Source organism: Scyliorhinus canicula, chromosome 10 (assembly GCF_902713615.1).
Source record: "Scyliorhinus canicula chromosome 10, sScyCan1.1, whole genome shotgun sequence".
Taxonomy (NCBI): domain Eukaryota; kingdom Metazoa; phylum Chordata; class Chondrichthyes; order Carcharhiniformes; family Scyliorhinidae; genus Scyliorhinus; species Scyliorhinus canicula.
This window is the reverse complement of record NC_052155.1, coordinates 57925011-57944600: the sequence shown is the minus strand read 5'-3', so window position 1 is coordinate 57944600 and position 19590 is coordinate 57925011. Positions and strand designations below refer to the sequence as shown.

The following is a 19590-nucleotide window of genomic DNA, read 5'->3' as shown; positions in this document are numbered from 1 at the left end:
CAGTAACTGAGCTCTGAACTGAAAAGATGAGAGAGACTCAGGGCTCAGCTGAATCTTTTAAATCCCCCCTAACAAGCTGCCTCGTGAAAACAACGGCAACCCCACATGGCATCAAACTTTGCAAAGTGTATTATTGGAACGACCATATTAATCCAGTCAATTTGATCATTAACGACCTTAAGAGCTTCAAGACCACCTGAAGGAAAATTTGATTAATGGGGGCAGACTCCTGATTTTTAACTTTGCCCACCTGACATTATTCAAAACTGGCACGATGATGTTGGGAATGTGACCTAAGCCATCACACAGAATAATACATCAGGACAGGCCTAAACCTGCTACTGATTTAGGGACATGTTGGGGGTGATTCTCCCAGCCCCCAGCAACCACGCCATGACGTCCCAACGCCTGCGCGCGATTCTCCGAGGAGCTGAGAATCAGCGCCATTTTAACCGGCATGTATGGCACGGCGCCGGCCGCAGGCCGCTGGAATCGGCGGGGCCGCCGATTCTCCAGACCTAATGGGCCGGTACAACAGAGTCCCGCCGGCGCCGTTCACCCCGGGTGGCTGCCGGCGGGAACTCTGCGGCAATGCTCGGGGGCGGCCTGTGGGGGCAGGGGGGAGGGGGGCTCCTTCACCAGGGGGGCCTCCGATGGGGTCTGGCCCACAATCAGGGCCCACCGATTGGTGGGCCAGCCTCTCCCCTCCCCCGGGTATACTTCCTGGCGCGGCCGGCCCCTGAACACTGACCCCATGTTGGGTCGGGGCCGGCACGCGGAAGAAGTCCCCCGCGCAGGCGCAGGTTGGCGGCACCCAACAGTGTATGCGCGAGTTGGCGCGCCGCCCATTTGGCGCCGCGTAAGGAGACTGGAGTGGCATGAACTGCTCCAGCGCCATGCTGGCCCCTTATGAGGGCCACAATAGGTCGTACCTGGGCCCTGTTCGCAAACACTTGGCCTCCATATCGGAGAATCACCCCCGTTATTCAGTCCTTTCTTTCAGTTGCAAGCCACAAATAAAGCATCAGAGCTGAACACTCAATGGAGAGGATACTGGAAAATAGGGCAGCACGGTGGCACAGTGGTTAGCATTGCTGCCTACAACGCTGAGGACCGGGGTTCAAATCCCGGCCCTGGGTCACTGTCCGTGTGGAGTTTGCACATTCTCCCCGTGTCTGCGTGGGTTTCACCCCCACAACCCAAAAAGATGTGCAGGTTAGGTGGATTGGCCACACTAAATTGCCCCTTAATTGGAAAAAATAATTGGGTACTCTAAATTTTTTTTAAAAGGATACTGGAAAATAGATTTATGGCTGTAATCCCAGTCCCGGGCCACTGGCCGTGTGGAGTTTGCACATTCACCCCGTGTCTGCGTGAGTTTCACCCCCATAACCCTAAGATGTGCTGGTTAGGTGGATTGGCCACACTAAATTGCCCCTTAATTAGAAAAAAAAATAATTGGGTACACTAAATTTTAAAAAATAAATAAATAAATTTAAAGTACCCAATTCTAGCGTGGTCAATCCACCTGCCCTGCACATCTTTTGGGTTATAGGGGTGAGACCCAAGCAGACATAGGGAGACTGTGTGAACTCCACACGGACAGTGACCCAGGACTGGGATCAAACCCAGGATCTCAGTGCCATGAGGCAGCAATGCTAACCACTGCGCCACCGTGCCGTCCCTTGGTATGACTTTTCTGTCAGTGAATTTACGGGATTTTGCAGAGGCGTTGGTGATACCTCTCCTGGGATTTTAGGTGTGTGCTGTACTTTGTCACTGTTTCTGATGCATACAGGAGGACGGGGACCACAACCGTTCTGTAGACCATGAGCTTTGTGCTGGATTTGAGGTCTCGGATTTCGAGCAATCTGTTCCTCAGGCATCCAAAGGCAGCACTAGCACATTGGAGTCGATGTTGGATTTCATCGCCAAGAATAGCTCCCGAGGTATGGGAGAAGGTCCACGCTGTCCAAGGGCTCGCCATGGATCTTGATGGTCGAGGGGCAGTGTTGTAAGGTAGGAGCGGGCTGGTAGAGAACCTTTGTTTTCCGGATGTTTAGTCTGAGGCACAGTCTCTCATACGCCTTGATGAATGCGTTGACGATGGTTTGTAGTTCGGCATCTGAGTGTGCGCAAATGCAGGCATCATCTGTGAACCGTGGCTCGATGACAGAAGTTGGAGTGGCCTTGGTTCTGGCCAAGAGGTGTCAGAGGTTGAACAGTTTCCCATTTACCCAGTCTGGTTAGTTCAACTCAGCTGGGAGCTTCAGGGTGATGGGGTGGAGTATTGCAGTGAGGAAGATGGAGAAGAGCATTTGTACAATGACACAGCCCTGCTTGACCCCAATTTTTGCTTGTATTGTGTCTGTGGTGGATCGTTGATGACATCACAACTTGCATCTTATCGTAGAGCAGGTAGAAAATGGTGACAAACTTCTGCGGGCAGCTGAATTTGAGGAGGATGTTCTACAATCCCTCACGTTGACAGCATGATCGAAGAAGGCCACGTACAAGATTTAATGCTGCTCCCTGCACTTCTCTTGGATTTGTCGCGCCTGAAGATCATGTCCATTGTGCCTCTTGATGGTCAGAAGCTGCATTGAGACTCAGGGAGGAGCTCTTCAGCCACTGGGAGGAGGCAGTTTAGAAGGATTCTCAGATGACTTTTCCCATGGCAGACAATAGAGAAATCCTTCTATAATTTCCGCAATTGGACCTGTCTCCTTTCTTGAACGCAGCCACAATGATGGCATCTCTGAGATCTCCCTGCGTGTGTGTGTGCGCGTGTATGTGTGTGTGTGTGCGCGTGTGTGTGCATACGTGTGTGTGCATTTTGGGTGAGAACAGTTTAGTTTTGACCTTTCCCCACATCACAGTGAATAGTCTGTCTATACTCATTGACCGAGCCGACAACAGAGTAATGTTGGAGGAGTGGAAATGGAAGGAATATTGTGGGAAGCAAATTGACATTTATCAGCCATTCTTATGCCATAAATTAATTCCATGATATTTTTATGACATACCATCAGCTTGAAAGCTGATGATAGTTTCAATTCCGGCCACAGACTGCATGTTCTGGAAACATTGAAATAGAATGTTCTCTTGGATTGCTGCCTCACAAGCCAAAGGTTCGTGCTCCAACCTGTCATTATGTTCCAGGGAACCAACTGTAAGTCATGCACTTTCTCTACATTCAACGATACTACTTCTGATAGATTAAAATGTGCAGTCTTCCTACAGACGTTTTACTGAGCCTGGTGCTACAGATAACAGTTTAGCAAACTGTCACATCATGTATTTCCCTCTCCCAGAAGATTCTCTGACTGTTTGTGGAGGAGGGGAGTTGGCCATTATCAGGACAGGCTAGACCAATTTTCTGTTGCAACTGAATCATGCCAATTTAGAACTTCCCAAATTGTTACTTGTAATTATTTTAAAATTGAATGCAAAGGGGCAGCATGGTGGTGCAGTGGTTAGCATTGCTGCCTCACAGTGCTGAGGTCTCAGGTTCAATCCCGGCTCTGGGTCACTGTCCTTGTGGAGTTTGCAATTCTCCCCGTGTTTAACATAGAACATACAGTGCAGAAGGAGGCCATTTGGCCCATTGAGTCTGCACCAACCCACTTAAGCCCTCACTTTCCTAATAACCTCTCCTAACCTTTTTTTGGACACAGAGGGCAATTTAGCACGGCCAATCCACCGAACAGCACGTCTTTGGACTGTGGGAGAAAACCGAAGCACACGGAGGAAACCCACACAGACACGGGGAGAACGTGCAGACTCCGCACAGACAGTGATCCAGTGAGGAATTGAACCTGGGACACTGGCACTGTGAAGCCACAGTGCTATCCACATGTACTAGCGTGCTGCATTCTTTTTGTCCAGCATCCCTTGTGGGCAGGATATTGGGTGAGGGCAGGAAAAGCTCCGTTATCTTCTGCTTCTAGATAGTTTGCTGAAGGGCAGCATGGTGGCACAGTGGTTAGCAATGCGGCCTCACAGCGCCGAGGTCCCAGGTTTGATCCTGGCTCTGGGTCACTGTCTGTGTGGAGTTTGCACATTCTCCCCGTGTTTGCATGTGTTTCACCCCCACAGCCCAAAAGATGGGCAGGGTAGGTGGATTGGCCACGCTAAATTGGCCCTTAATTGGAAAAATGAATTGGGTACACTAAATTTTTTTTTAATTGAATACAAAATGGGTACTTTTCTCACAAATATTTGAGGATCAGATCATTGTGGCCTCACGTTGGAGTTTTGCTTGAATCTCTTTGTTAAATCAAACCTCATTGTAAGACAAATATGGGTAAAATTCTTATAATGAAAAGCTAGACAAATAGTCGCTTGGTAATACAGAACTTGAGTACTGCTGAAAGAAGATACGTACTCTCAAACTTTTTGTCTTGCACCCATCCAGACAGAAGCAATAATCCCAAATTTCAAAGGGCATGAGAAATACGGTGCTGATTGATTGGGAAGTGGATTTTGATTGGTCGAGGCATTGCCATGGAGAATGCACCAGGGAAGTTATCTCTAAACTTTTGTTTAAATTCAAAAAAGACAATTCAACTCTGATTGGTCGAGGCATTGTCATGGGGAATGCACCAAGAAACAGTTGTCCACCAAGCTTTTATTTAATTGATAAAGGTCCAATACCTGGACATGTTCTTACTGCTTGTAAAGGACAAGGCCTTGCATATAAGTATATGTAGCTACTAGCCAGCGTAAGTGAGCCACAACATGAGCCTGATTAATAATCTTAAATTGTAGGGCAGCATGGTGGCGTAGTGGGTTAGCACTGCAGCCGCACGGCGTCGGGGTCCCTGGTTCGATCCCGGCTCTGGGTCACTGTCCGTGTCGAGTTTGCACATTCTCCCCGTGTTTGCGTGGGTTTCGCCCCCACAACCCAAAGGTGTGCAAGGTAGGTGGATTGAACATGCTAAATTGCCCCTTAATTGGAAAAAATGAATTGGGTACTCTAAATTTTGAAACAAATAAAATAAAAAGTAATCTTAAATTGGTTGTGAGCGTAATTCTTAGCAGATTGTTCAATAAATGCTGCCCGATTGCAGAATCACAATGCTAATAATGGCTGAGCCTGAGGCAATTGGAATGGGGGAGGAGGTGGATCGGTGGTTGGTGATTCCCAGGTTTACTTGTTTCACTATCACCTCATTTTGCCTTGCGCCATTGTCATTTTTTGTCACTTAATCACTCCTCCCTCCACTTTATCGCAGAGTTCCCAGTTTTATCTCCTTCCTCCTGCTCTCCATTTCCCTGGTTCTGTACATGCTCAAAAACTATTAATCATAATGAGCTCTTGCTTCCTTTATGTAAGAGGGTAAAGGCAGCAGGGTGAGCAACCTACCCGTGGCACACTGGTACAGGAGACCGTACAAGTGCGGAGAGTGAAAAGCAATGTGGTAGCGATAAGGGACAGTATAGCCACCGCAACCAGGAGTTCAAAGGTTGTGTTGCCTTTGATGCCAGGTGTTAAGCATATCTCCTCTTGGCCGGGGAAGAACTTGACATTGAGCTGAATTTTACCATTATCCAGGAGGTGAAGAGGGTAACAATACTTGCATAAGCGAAGCAAAATGTCCCTATGATGTGATAAAATGTGTCGCATTCTTTTTTTTAAAAATGACTCAAACAGAGCTTCTACTGTTTGAATGATATGAGTCAAGTTCTAACTGTCATTCACTACACTCGTCTTACTGTGAAATAAAGTATCATTTATTTGTTTTGCTTTGTTTGGTTCACTTGGAAGATTGAAGCAGCGCATGTGTAAGAGCCACGAGTATCTAGTTCAGGTCACATGGGAACATTATTGCTACAGCCCAGGTTACGTTGTCATACAAGTATATATGGGGTGGAATGAGCCAATTTCTATAAGGGTAAGATACTCAGACCAATAACAGGAGCAACTGAGATCACTGAACCCAAGAAGGTATTGATGTCAAACTTGAATGTCTAACAGATTTGGACATTGTCCAACATCCTAGATGAGACTATATATGTTCACACATGTCACCAAGGATCTGAGTGGCAATGATAGCTAAATATTCCTCTCACTAGCCAGAGGAACTAAGCCCAATCGCAGTACACACCACACGCCCACCCCTCTGCAGCTAAAATCAGATAACTGCACAGATTGAAGATTAAACTTGGAAACTAGCTGAACTGTATGGTTCAGTAAGTTATCACCAGCTATGCAATTAACAGTTGTACCAAGAACTCATGTCTTCTGAGAAGCAGTCTGAGTCAGCTGAAAGTGAAGTTCTAAAGTCTGATCACCCGGCTGTGCATGAGCTCTCTTTCCTAGGGTGGGATGAACTTTTGCAGTTACAATCTGTACTAACTAGTCTTCAAAGTTCTACTTTATTAAATCAAAGCAAAGGAGATAGGCTATAAAAATTACAACACGATTACAAATGTGTGAGTTTGCAATATTCTCTGTCCTTTTTAGTCATTGGTTTATGGTATTTGTAAAGCTGTACTTGTGATATAAACAATAATAACGTATGAAGATTAAACATGAATTAACAGTATTTCTTATCTTTCCCGTAACATGACCTTGGATTAATATCAGACTGCATCATGTTGTTTGTCAGATATTTTTAATCATTGGTGACTAGCAGGAAATCTGAGAGCTATCGACTGTGCAACATGGTAGCATTGTGGATAGCACAATCGCTTCACAGCTCCTGGATCCCAGGTTCGATTCCAGCTTGGGTCACTGTCTGTGCGGAGTCTGCACGGAGTCTGCACATCCTCCCAGTGTGTGCGTGGGTTTCCTCTGGGTGCTCTGGTTTCCTCCCACAGTCCAAAGATGTGCAGGTTAGGTGGATTGGCCATGATAAATTGCCCTTAGTGTCCAAAATTGTCCTTAGTGTTGGGTGGGGTTACTGGGTTATGGGGATAGGGTGGAGGTGTTAACCTTGGGTAGGGTGCTCTTTCCAGGAGCTGGTGCAGACTCGATGGGCTGAATGGCCTTCTTCTACACTGTAAATTCTATGTAAATGATACCACCATTTGTTGGTTTCTATCTTTTTGAAGTTCAAGTCAGCGATGAATTATCTGATCTCAGCTAGTGCAGCCATATGGCTGTTAAAATCTGTCTCAGCATTATGGAGGGAAAATAAAATCAGAGTTCCTACTCGCAAAGTGGCTCCTGGTGGGCTGCATGCAATGTAGAGATTGCGTAAGAAGGGAATTAAGCTCTGTTATTGTCCCCCGACCTTCAAATGGCTGCAACACTCACTGTAGGATTATGCACGATAAACAGTCATTTGGCCAAGATAATTGGAATGTATCCATACTCCAACACAAGTCAGCATCTTCAGGAGAGGATTAGGGAGTTATCAAAATACACCCATCATGCCTGCTCAAATTAGGTACAGGACTGATTGCCTGTGGGTCAAATCTACCAATTATCTAGATTTGGTCTGACAAGGTGGTGCCTGCGGTCATGTGTTTATGACTGTTTATAATTGGTTAAGAAAATATTGACCTTTTTGTACTTGTACCAGTACAAAAGAATCAAACAAACTCCAGAAACTCCAGAAACATAGGAACAGGAGTAAAACATTCAGACCCTCAAGTCTATCCTAACAAAAAAAAAATGTTAATCTCAATTTGAAATCATCAATTAACCCAACCTCAACAGTTTTTTCGAGTAAAGAGTTCCACGTCACTCGATTTACCCACCTCATATTTAAAGTGCTGGATTTTGTTTTAAATTAGAGTACCCAATTAATTTTTTCCAATTGAGGGGCAATTTAGCGTGGCCAATACACCTAACCTGCACATCTTTGGGTTGTGGGGGCGAAACCCACGCTAACACGGGAAAAATCTGCAAACTTGACAGTGACCCAGGGCCGGGATCGAACCTGGGACCTCGGTGCCGTGAGGCAGCAGTGCTAACCACTGTGCCGCCGTGCTGCCCATGCATGCTTTTTTTACCCATTGGAATGAATTGAGAAATCACATTTAATTGTGAGGACTTTATCTAAAAATAGTAATGCTGTGCTACTTTTGGACATCTTATAGGAATCATCTGGAGGACGGATCACTCCATTTTTCTAGGGGTTCCCCTTTGGTCTGTTGGAGGTATCGATGAGGCCAGACAAAGAAAATCAGCTGCTGCTGGAAGCCCAAGTAAACAGTTACCTCCCCCTTGCCCCCTCACTCCATGGAGACAGAGCATCCCTTCTCCTCTAGACCTCGTCCATTTGGACTACTTAGAGGTTTTGTGCACCCTTTCACTTGCTGCCTGACCAGGCATGTCTTATTAGCACAGCACCTATTTATAGCTTGTTTTACCCTTTCATCAAAAGAACACCCAGTGTACCTTTAAAGTGAGGTTTTTCCTCATTCCCAGGTGCAATTATCTCCTGCTCTCAACCCCATTTCACCTGAAAACTTCAGTTGTTGCTTACTCCATGTGGCTTGTAAAATCGACTATATTACACATTCAATATTTCTAACTCACAGTGGTTTTATCAGTTGTGCCATATATTTATAGCATAACAAGGACTTGTCTTTGTTAGAGGAATGGTGGAGATTCGACTGGCCGAATGGCCTCTTTCTGCATTGTATTGATTCTATGATTCTATGACTTTTACAAGGTTTATTATTCCACGTCACGTAAAACACCACACTGAATTGGAGATCTAATACAAGTGAATTTAAATCATTGATAAGTGTTCTTAAAAAGACAATGCACATGCAAAATTATTTACAGATCTTTGGTCTTTCCCTGAAGTAGGTCATCGTGCCTTGGGTAGTATTCGTCATATAGTGCTTAAGAAAAGATCACCTTCACTGTGGTGTTAAATGCTTGAGAGCTGAAAAATTGGTTAACATAAAGAAGATGACAAAAGCATTTCCCAGGAGCTATCCTTTTCTATAATTTCCACCTACAAACTGATTGTGCTGTACAGGATGGGTAGATGATTGAACTGTTTAAATTGTCCTGCCATGCCACACAGGGTTCGATGCAACTCCTTAGCCAATTTGTAGAATAGACCACCTGACAATGCACATGAACACCATAGCTGCATTATATTAAAAAGCCCAGAAAATAGCAAGGCTGTTGTCAGTGAAACAAGGATTATGTCGGCAACCACACTATTCTGCATCATTCTTTTCAAACTGAACAAGAACCTTCATTTTTTGAATGGCCTACATACTTCTTTCAGTCAATGGCGACATCAGAGAGGACAAAAACCTGGTGAAGGATTCATATCGGTAAGAGGGACATTGGTTTAAAAAATGTTTAATACCGAACTGGATCTCCCCATGTGGAGTTGTTGGCTTACTAGGTATGGCCTGGAATCTCCAGGAATTGTGGAAATGTACAACTTGGAAGGAGGCTCATGGTGCCTGTGCCAGGCAAGAATGAAAGATTACACTACAGTGAGCAACCCTGGAGGTAAATCATAGCAGAATTTCAGAAGTGCTTCTTTTCATTTTCGTTGAACGTTTTCACCTTGGTAGTTTTAAAAAACATTTAGGGGCAGCACGGTGGCGCAGTGGGTTAGCCCTGCTGCCTCACGGCGCTGAGATCCCAGGTTCGATCCTGGCTCTGGGTCACTGTCTGTGTGGAGTTTGCACATTCTCCCCGTGTTTGCATGGGTTTCACCCCTACAGCCCAAAGATGTGCAGGTTGGTGGATTGGCCACGCTAAATTACCCCTTAATTCAAAAACATTATGAAAAAAAATTAGAGGACCCAATTAGTTTTTTCCCAATTCAGGGGCAATTTAGCATGACCAATCCACATACCCTGCACATCTTTGGGTTGTAGGGGTGAGACCCATGCAGACACGGGGCGAATGTGCAAACTCCACACGGACAGTGATCAGGGGCCATGAGGTTGCAGTGCTAACTATTGCTGCCACCGTGCCGCCCCCATCACCTTGTTAGTTTTAAAACTGTCAATGATTTGGGAGGGAAAGCTTGCACACCTGATTTGGGGGAAAAGGCGGCACGATAGCATAGTGGTTAGCACTGTTGCTTCACCGTGCCAGGGACCTAAGTTTGATTCCCGGCTCAGGTCACTGCCTGTGCGGAGTCTGCACGTTCTCCCGTGTCTGCCATGGGTTTCCTCCGGGTGCTCCGAGTTTCCTCCCACAACTCCCAAAGGACATACTTGTTAGGTGAATTGAAAATTATGAATTCTCCCTCAGTGTACCTGAACAGGTGCTGGAATGTGGTGACCAGGGAATTTTCACAGTAACTTCATTACAGTACTAATGAAGAGCAGCACGGTGGTGCAGTGGGTTAGCCTTGTTGCCTCACGGCGCCGAGGTTCCAGGTTTGATCCCAGCTCTGGGTCACTGTCCGTGTGGAGTTTCCACATTCTCCCCATGTTTGTGTGGGTTTTGCCCCCACAACCCATAGATGTGCAAGGTAGGTGGATTGAACACGCTAAATTGCCCCTTAATTGGAAAAAATGAATTGGGTATTCTAAATTTTAAAAAAATTACAGTATTAATGTAAGTCTACTTGTGACACTAATAACGATTATTATTATTGTTTGACAAGGTTGGGCAGTTGGAAGCAGGGCATTAAACCTTCAGGAAAACATGCAGAGTTGGCAATCCTATTCCTATGGCATTGCTTACAAGTACTATGTGACCCGGAGTGTGGCTTATGACCTTTTATCATGTCTCACCGCAGACTAAATGTGACAGCTGTTTGCCTATCACTGTAATAGAATAGCAGGAATATATCACCGCTGATTTGAGGTCAAAGTATGAAATGCATTATGATGTGCAGATCAAACTTTAAGATGGCAAATTTAATTTTTCTCCCTAAACAGTTTATTCCGAATCATTTCCATTACAAACATTTACACTTTGCTTTATCTCCAATAGGGGATTTCTAGCCCTTGTTGAAGCTGTTGTTGGTGTAATAGTGCACAAAGTGGTGGTGGGGGTCCATAGCGGAATCTCCAATGATTGGCATCTCAACTAGCGGTAATTTTCCATAGTCTTTGAGTCTTGTTAACTTACTGACTGCAATGTCTAAGTTTTTAAAAAATAAATTTAGAGTACCCAATTCATTTTTTTCCAATTCAGGGGCAATTTAGCGTGGCCAATCCACCTAGCCTGCACATCTTTGGGTTACATAGAACATAGAACAGTACAGCACAGAACAGGCTCTTCGGCCCTCAATGTTGTGCCGAGCCATGATCACCCTACTCAAACCCACGTATCCACCCTATACCCGTAACCCAACAACCCCCCCCCTTAACCTTACTTTTTATTAGGACACTATGGGCAATTTAGCATGGCCAATCCACCTAACCCGCACATCTTTGGACTGTGGGAGGAAACCGGAGCACCCGGAGGAAACCCACGCACACAGGGGGAGGACGTGCAGACTCCACACAGACAGTGACCCAGCCGGGAATCGAACCTGGGACCCTGGAGCTGTGAAGCATTTATGCTAACCACCATGCTACCCTGCTGCCCCTTGGGGGTTGTGGGGGCAAAACCCATGCAAACACAGGGAGAACATGCAAACTCCACTCGGATAGTGACCCAAAGCCAGGATCGAACCTGGGACCTCAGCACCATAAGGCAGCAGGACTAACCCACTGCGCCACCGTGCTGCCCTTGTAATGTCCAAGGTTAACATCAAACCACGTTGTAAACACTTTTTAGCTTCAGCAGAAACATCTGATCTCCCTATCAGTGCAAAGAAAATCTCATTCCAAGCTAGTGCAAGATTTTTATTTAATCATCTAAACCGCCAAAATATATTACGGTAACATTTTTTCAATGTTATTTATAAATCTGGTATTAACAGTGGCACAATGGTTACCACTGCTGTCACACGGCGCCGAGGTCCCAGGTTCGATCCCGGCTCTGGGTCACTGTCCATGTGGAGTTTGCACATTATCCCCGTGTTTGCGTGCGTTTCACCCCCACAACCCAAAGATGTGCAGGCTAGGTGGATTGGCCACGCTAAATTGCCCCTTAATTGGAAAAAATGGGCACTCTAAATTTATAAAATAAAAAAATAATAATCTGGTGTTAAGCACATTCCTGGGTGTTATTTTGCAATGGAAAACTACAATTCCAAGACACATTTCTCTCTCACACACAATTTCACGACAGGAACTCCCTGGACTTGTCTTACCTGAGTGTTAGGTGACATGTAGAGGGTGTGCAGAGAGGATTTACCAGGCTGATTCCTGAGCTGGCATAACAGATTTATGAGGCGAGATTGAGTTGGTTAGGATTATATTCGCTGGAGTTCAGAAGGATGAATGGGAATCACATTGAAGGGGCAACGTGGTGGTGCAGTGATTAGCATTGTTGCCTCACAGCGCCAAGGACCTGAGTTTGATTCCCACCTTGGATGACTATGTGGAGTTTGCACTTTCTCCCCGTGTCTGTGTGGGTTTCCTCCAGGTGCTCCAGTTTCCTCCCACAGTCCAAAGATGTGCAGGTTAGGTGGATTGGACATGCTAAATTGCCCCTTAGGGTGAGGACACAGGGCAGGAAATAGGGTGCTCTTTCAAAGGGTCGATGCAGACTCGATGGGCCAAATGGTCTCTTTCTGTACTGAAGGTATTCTATGATATAAAGGAAACATATAAAATTCTAACAGAATTAGACAGGGTACTTGCAGGGAGCATGTTCCTTAGGGTGGGGGTGTCTGTAACCAGGGGGTCATAATCTAAGGATAGTCTTTTAGAGCTGAGATGAGGAGAAATGTCTTCACCCAGAGAGTGGTAAGCCTGTAGAATTTGCTACCACAGGAAGCAGTTGAGGACAAAGCATTGTATATTTTCAAGAAAGGATTAGATATAGCTCTTAGCGTGACATAGAATCAAAGGATAGCGGCATGGTAAAGCAGTGGTTAGCACTGAGGCTCCACAGCTCCAGGGTCCCAGGTTCAATTCCCGGCTTGGGTCACCGTTTGTGCGGAGTCTGCACGTTCTCCCTGTGGGTTTCCTCCGGGTGCTCCGATTTCCTCCCAAAGTCCAAAGATGTTCAGGTTAGGTTGATTGGCTATGCTAAATTGCCCTGAGTGTCCTAAAAGATTAGGAGGGGTTACAGGGATAGGATGGAAGTGTGAGCTTAAGTGGAGTGGGCTTTCAAGGGTCGATGGGCCAAATGGCCTCCTTCTGCACTGTAAATTCTGTGTTCTATGATATGGGGGGAATAGCAGAAACATTTTACTGAGTTGGATGATCAGCCAGGATCATAATGTATGGCTTAACAGGCTTGAAGGGCTGAATGGCCTACTCCTGCTCATATTTTTAATGTTTCTATGTTTTTTTTGTAAATTTAGGGTACCCAATTTGTTTTTTCCAATAAGGGGCAGTTTAGCGTGGCCAATCCACCTACCCTGCACATCTTTTGAGTTGTGGGGGCGAAACACACGCAAACAAGGGGAGAATGTGCAAACTCCATACGGACAGTGATCCAGAGCCAGGATCAAACCTGGGACTTCAGCGCCGTGAGGCAGCAATGCTAACCTCTGTGCCACCGTGCTATCCCAATGTTTCTATGTTGACATAGTGCACACTATTACTGGCATGTTTCTGGACTTTTTGACTATTTGTTTGCACAGATAGAATCTGGATATGATTTATTTTTCAAACTTTGCTTTTCGGTTAAAGTTTGCTTTAAGGAGTTTCTAAGGGCAATTCCGTATGGATGCACGACAGTAGTTGGACAGAATTTTGTTAAAATGCTCATCAGATGTTAAAAAGATGCAATTCAATAGCTTTTCTGGGTAATTCAGAAGACACCTCTCACTCACCCTTTGATTTTTGTCTGCCATTGAGGGTAAAGATGCGAGAGAAGAACATTGTTTTAAACATGGATAGCTAAAAAGGAAGACACATTTTCTTTACTTAAGGAAAATGCTGAGGGAGCCTTCACTGAGGGAAGGAGTTCAAAATGCGAGAGGTTAGAAGACCTCCTGTTTAAGTCAGGGCAGATGACCTGCTTAAATTGGAATGGCATGGAATAAAGCAGGTTAATGATTCAAACCAAGGCTTGCTCTATTGTTTGTTAAGTCTATCTTTACAGAGAAAGAAATACATGTGCAAATTGCCCAGAGCTCTGGTCCAGGTAATGGGCATTTTCCTGTTACCCCTTGGGTTATATTATCATACGAGTAGACTAAGGGGTTGTTTTTTGTTTAAATGCTCTCCATTGGGGTTATATTGCTACTTTTTATGTGTTCATGTTTTGTAAATTCAAATGGTAGATACCTAGTTATTTTAATCAGTTATTTATGCCCCACAAATCTGTGGGAAACGACAAAGCACCATATTATTCAGCATGCAATATATTAATAACTTATTTCCTGGAACATGATAAACATATACTAAATGTAGTACAGTTTATACGATAAAGATATATAAACACAGACAAATGTGAATATGTTTGGGGCAACAAACTCCTTCCCCACAGGAAGGCTTAGATGCCTTAAATTGAAATCAAATGAAAATGAAAATCACATTGTCACGAGTAGGCTTCAATGAAGTTACTGTGAAAAGCCCCTGGTCGCCACATTCCGGCACCTGTCTGGGGAGGCTGGTACGGGAATTGAACCGTGCTGCTGGCCTGCTTTAAAAGCCAGCAATTTAGCACAGTGAGCTAAACCAGCCCCTCAGGCAGAAGCTATTTGTCCACAGCTATTATTCAATCCTGTGAGGTGTGTACATTCAATGCAGGGTTGGGGCAAATATATAAAGAACAATTGGAATAAAAATTTATTTTTGCATGTTTCACTTGCGTTTTCTATGGCTCTCTTCAAATTTTGCATGTTGTAACTATACCGTCTGAACTTTGATACACTCACGGTATAATTTAATTTCACTTGTTTGTCTCTTTTTTTCTCTTCTGACTTTATAAAATCCCCTCAGGCTGTTTTATCATTTACTTGAATTATTGTCTCATCTTCAGTCTGTTTTCTATTTCTTGTGCCTTCCTGTAACCCATTAGTCATTTTGTTTTTCAATAGCCAAGAATAGCTACATGGTCATCCCAGAACTGGTAATGTTTTCATGGTCTTAATGCTGATTAAGTTCCTTCCTTTTCCTGACACTTGATGGTTTAACTTCAGAAAACTAACTTCAGAGAATCGGACAAGCGGCAAAACTATATAAAACCCTGTGCATTTTAACTACATTTACCAATTTCAATTGTATTGGAAGAGCATGATTCATACAATTGCACAGGAATGGCTGACCCAGTCAGATTTGTGAGCTACTTCAGTCTTTGAAACAGCACTGAAAGGCCATAGAAAGTTAGAGGCAATGTAAAATTGGATATAGCTTCCTCGCTAATTGTTACAATCAATAATGCTTCTTTTGAGCTAATTTTCTGACAAATCTTTGAAACAAAAAAAGAACCTTCCCAAAGGTAAAAATGATTTATCAAATGCACAATTTTTCTTTAATAAAAGTTATTAATTTATATAACTTACTCAGAATAACATGATAGGTTTATGCAGCAAATATTATAGCCATTTGGGAACATGCCAAAGAAGTTTGAATATTTTGTGAGGCATTTTTCCAATAGGTCATTTGGATGATGTTTAAATTCATTGGTGTTAAAAATTTCTAAGAACTTTAATGTTTAAAGTGTGTCAGGTGCATTGAATTATGCTTTTTTAGTAAATTCCTATTCCATGAATCCACATTAGATTATATAACAAAACACATGTTTCAGCCAGTCCAGCACTAGTTCTACTATTCAACAGACACCACTGGAAATTTACAGTAAATTATGCTTGCTCAACATCCCCAAAAAGCTTCCAAGAAATGGCAAAATATTTGAATATTTAAAGGGACACATGTGGTCCATTAAAAGAACTTGCATTTTTTTAAATAAAGCCTGAGGCATCCCTCGATTTACGAGGACAAGACCCCTCTTCATGCAAACGATCATCACATCTAACAATGCTTTGTGGAACTGACCGAAATACAAATGGGCGAAGAGTGCTCCACACATCAGAATACATATTGCTCACTCAACTCTTTTAACGATTTCCTAATTAATACCCCTGTGGTATCATGCACCAAACCACTTATTTCCTTTCTAACTGAATAGACCCGCGCAAATTATAACTCATGCAAAACGTGATTTAAAAAAAGAAACTAAAAACTGGTTTAACTGCATTAATTTTATTCAACACATCAATTCCTGTATAACAGGAATAACAGAGTACTCCGTTACGAAGCATACATTTATTTATTGTAGCTAAAATGAAGTGGCTATTGGATAACTGCGAACGTAACCCTCCTTCTCCATTGAACCAGGTCCCAAAGCCACTGGGGGTACGACACGCACTGTAAACAGTTCGCGGAATTCCTGGTGTACTGTGTCGAGAGTTGGAATGCGGGGTTGTCTCCGCTCAGCTGCCATGTGTTATTCAGTTCACCGCTGATTAAACGGTTTGGGGGAATTCAACCATTTGTGGAAGCGGCCAGTCAAAACACGGAGTCCATTGAGAAACAAAAAAACATCAAGGTCGACGTGATAACGACCTTGTGGTGTCCGACTTCAAAAAAAACAAGCACCAGGCTGTGTGATTCTCTGCTGTAAACATGGTGTTGCGTAACCTCACGAATACCCGTTCAAAAAAAATCAACGTCCAAAATATTTACTGTTTTTTTGCATCGTTCGTTTGAGAGAATAAAAATAACTTTGCAGTCGTTTGGACTTATGCAAAAAGTGGATCCCTAAGGTTTTATTAACGTAATATTGTACAGTACGTTCAGACAAATAATCTTTTTTTAAGCTTTGAAATTTCACACGGTAGCCCTGCCCCGGTCAGTCAATTCGGGTGGCGATCGTTTCCATGTATTTGCACAGTCGGCCACCGAGCTTTATAATTAAAGATATTATTGGGGGTTTTCTTCTTTACCCAACACCCCCCCCCCCCCCCCCCCGGGGCTCCAGCTTTTCTGCTGAACAAACAAATGCCTCCGCTACAGAGTCAGCTTCTAGGAGTAGATGTGTGCATAGTGGTGTCGGCTATGGAGGCGCCTCACTGCTTCTTTGATCAGGTTGCCGGACGACAGGAGCTGCTCGAGTTTCTGGTGGGCGTGCTGGCGGTAGCGCGGCCCGCACTCTGGCTGCTTGGCCGGCGCTCCCGGCTCCCGGCCGCGGCTCGGGACGCTGTAGGGTTTGTTGCGACTGGGAACCTTCCAGCGCTCGATACAACACATTCCACACTTGGCCGGCAGCCGCGGCTCCTGCTGCTGCTGCTGTTGTTGCTGTGGGTACTGCTGCTCCTGCTGCTTCGTGCCGCCGCTGCCGCTGGGGATCCGCTGGAACTGCAGAGTCTCCCCGATTTTAGCCACCAGAGCGTCGATCTCCTTCGAGTCGACGGTGACGGCCTGCTCCAGCAGCAGGAAGCTCTCCCTCCGCCGCGGCATCTTCTTATCTCCGCTTTGTTTTTCTTCTGCTGCCGGCGGCTGTGGTTCCGCCTCCCTCTCTGCCTCTCCGTCCTTTCTCTTACGGTAGCTGGTCGGACACATTAGCTTATATGTGAAAACATCGGGGGATTTCTTTTTGGAGGTGGGGGGGAAGGGTGCTGGTTAAAAACAATGAACGGTGGAGGAAGGCACTGAGGTTGCGGGGCAGGAGATTGTTTGTGTGCAGCAGGAAGGAAAGACTCCTCCTTCTCTCCGATCGCACAAACACACTCTCCACACACCCTGTGCCTTTCAGGTGTAAACAAAGGCTGACACCAACCCAGAAACGCCCATTCCCCGGCCTGTTGGGGGGGGGGGGGTTGGTCATCACCCTCTTTATAAATATCTGATTCCACAGAATCGGTTGGCAATCAAAGGATTACGATTGAATTAACATCAGGTTCAACTTGCCATTTGATGAACCACTGCTCCCCGGTCTTATTTGTGATTGAATGGATGTCCTTCTCTAGTCTCTCCCCCCCTTCTCCATTCAGGAGGTGGTGCATTCGGCTTCAGTGGAAGAGAATGAATGGCAGTCTACGTCACTGGTTTGTAACAATAATCTGCCACATGTTGGAGCAGAGCACCGGCCTGCCTCACTGCACACACACACACACACACAGCATCACTGGGACACTGCAACGAATGGGCTGCGATTGTGTTCATTTGAAGACTTGGGCCGTTGGGGCGCTCAACACCAACGAATGCATCTGAAACGTGTATTCCTCTCAATCCACGAACATGTATAGTGGGGGGGACTAAAACAACGTGGAAGCGTAACGCGCGCACATTCGGATACAAGAAGTAAACACTGATTAGCTACAAGTTGTTCCAGTAATTTGTGAGATATTTATGGTCAGCAGCCGGAACTGTGGCTTAGTCAGAAACAGATAGCGATCGGTTAAAGGTTTTTTTTCTTATTCCTTCTGCCCGTAATTGGCCTAGGTGGTTCAATAAATAACTCAAATCGAAACTAGGCACTGCTAATTATCAATAAAATAACCCACCGAGGTAAACAAGTCAGAGGTCCTTTTCTTAGTCACAAAGAATTTCTGCCAACGACTCCGGTTTTCGAATGAATCATATGAAGGCTCGCTGTCAACATGTTTAACTGTTTACAAAATAGAAACTCTGATCTTGTTTTTACATTTAAGCCTTTTGTGCTTCCACAACAATCAGCGACAGACTTAAATGTCGACAACATACTGAAGGACGACCGGGATTTGGAATAAAACTAGATAATGCTCAGCCGGCCTGGCAGCATCTATGGGGAGAGAAATAATTAACGTTTCAGGTCAATAACGTTTCATCGGAATTTGTTTTACATTTTATACACTGTAAAATCAACAAAGGTATGACACACGTTCCCCCTCCTTGCTGCCACCCGCCATTCACCCCCTCCTTTTGTTGTTTTTCGTAGGTTACTTATTATACAGTGGCAGTTATCCTCTATTTACCTGCATGTGGTGCCTCCCCCCCTCCCTCCCTCCTTGTCATTTGGCCCCACTTCCCTTCTCCCCGCCCCCCCCCCCCCCCTATTTTTGGTGTTTCTTTGAGGGTTCTGATTTTTCTGGTCTTGCTCTAGGCCTCCTGATATCTGGTTCGGCTGTTCTCCAGACTCCCCCTCCTCTCTGGCCTTCCACTCCCCTCCCTTCCCTATCTGTTCACTGCAGTCACGTTAGCTCCCCTGTGCCACCCTCCCCCAACTCTATTGGCCCCAAACAGGTCCTGGAACAAATGGGTGAATGGCCTCCAAGCTTTGAAGCCATCCTCTGACCCTCGGATAGTGAATTTGAGCTTCTCCCGGTGGAGAAATTCCGACACGTCTGCCAGCCAGTCTGTAGCTGTGGGTGATGCTGCTGATCGCCAGCCGAGCAGGATTCTCCAGTGGGTGATTAGACAAGTAAATGCAAGGGCGTCAGCCCTCTTCCCCAGGAATAGTTTTGGCTGGTCCGATATCCCGGAGACTGCCACTCTTGGGCACAACTCCACCCTCACCCCACACCTTGGATATTGCCTCGAAAAAAGCTGTGCAAAACCGGACAAGTCTGGGGAATGCCCAGGACATGCAGATGTGGTTGGCTGGGCCTCCCTGGCACTGTTCACATTTATCCACATCCGGGAAGAAGC

The 19590-nt window shown here is 45.1% G+C and overlaps 1 protein-coding gene across 1 annotated transcript; it reads right to left on the bottom strand.

The window, feature by feature from the left end:
• Window positions 1-16143: 16143 nt before the first annotated feature.
• On the bottom strand, window positions 16144-18053 carry LOC119972395 (glycogen synthase kinase binding protein). Its single transcript, XM_038809006.1, has one exon. The coding sequence runs from the start codon at window positions 17521-17523 to the stop codon at window positions 16987-16989; it is 537 nt and encodes a 178-aa protein (XP_038664934.1). The 5' UTR covers window positions 17524-18053; the 3' UTR covers window positions 16144-16986.
• Window positions 18054-19590: the final 1537 nt, after the last annotated feature.

Coding starts and splice junctions, on each gene's coding strand:
- LOC119972395 (XM_038809006.1), bottom strand. CDS start 17,523: ATGTGTCCGACCAGCTACCGTAAGAGAAAGGACGGAGAGGCAGAGAGG.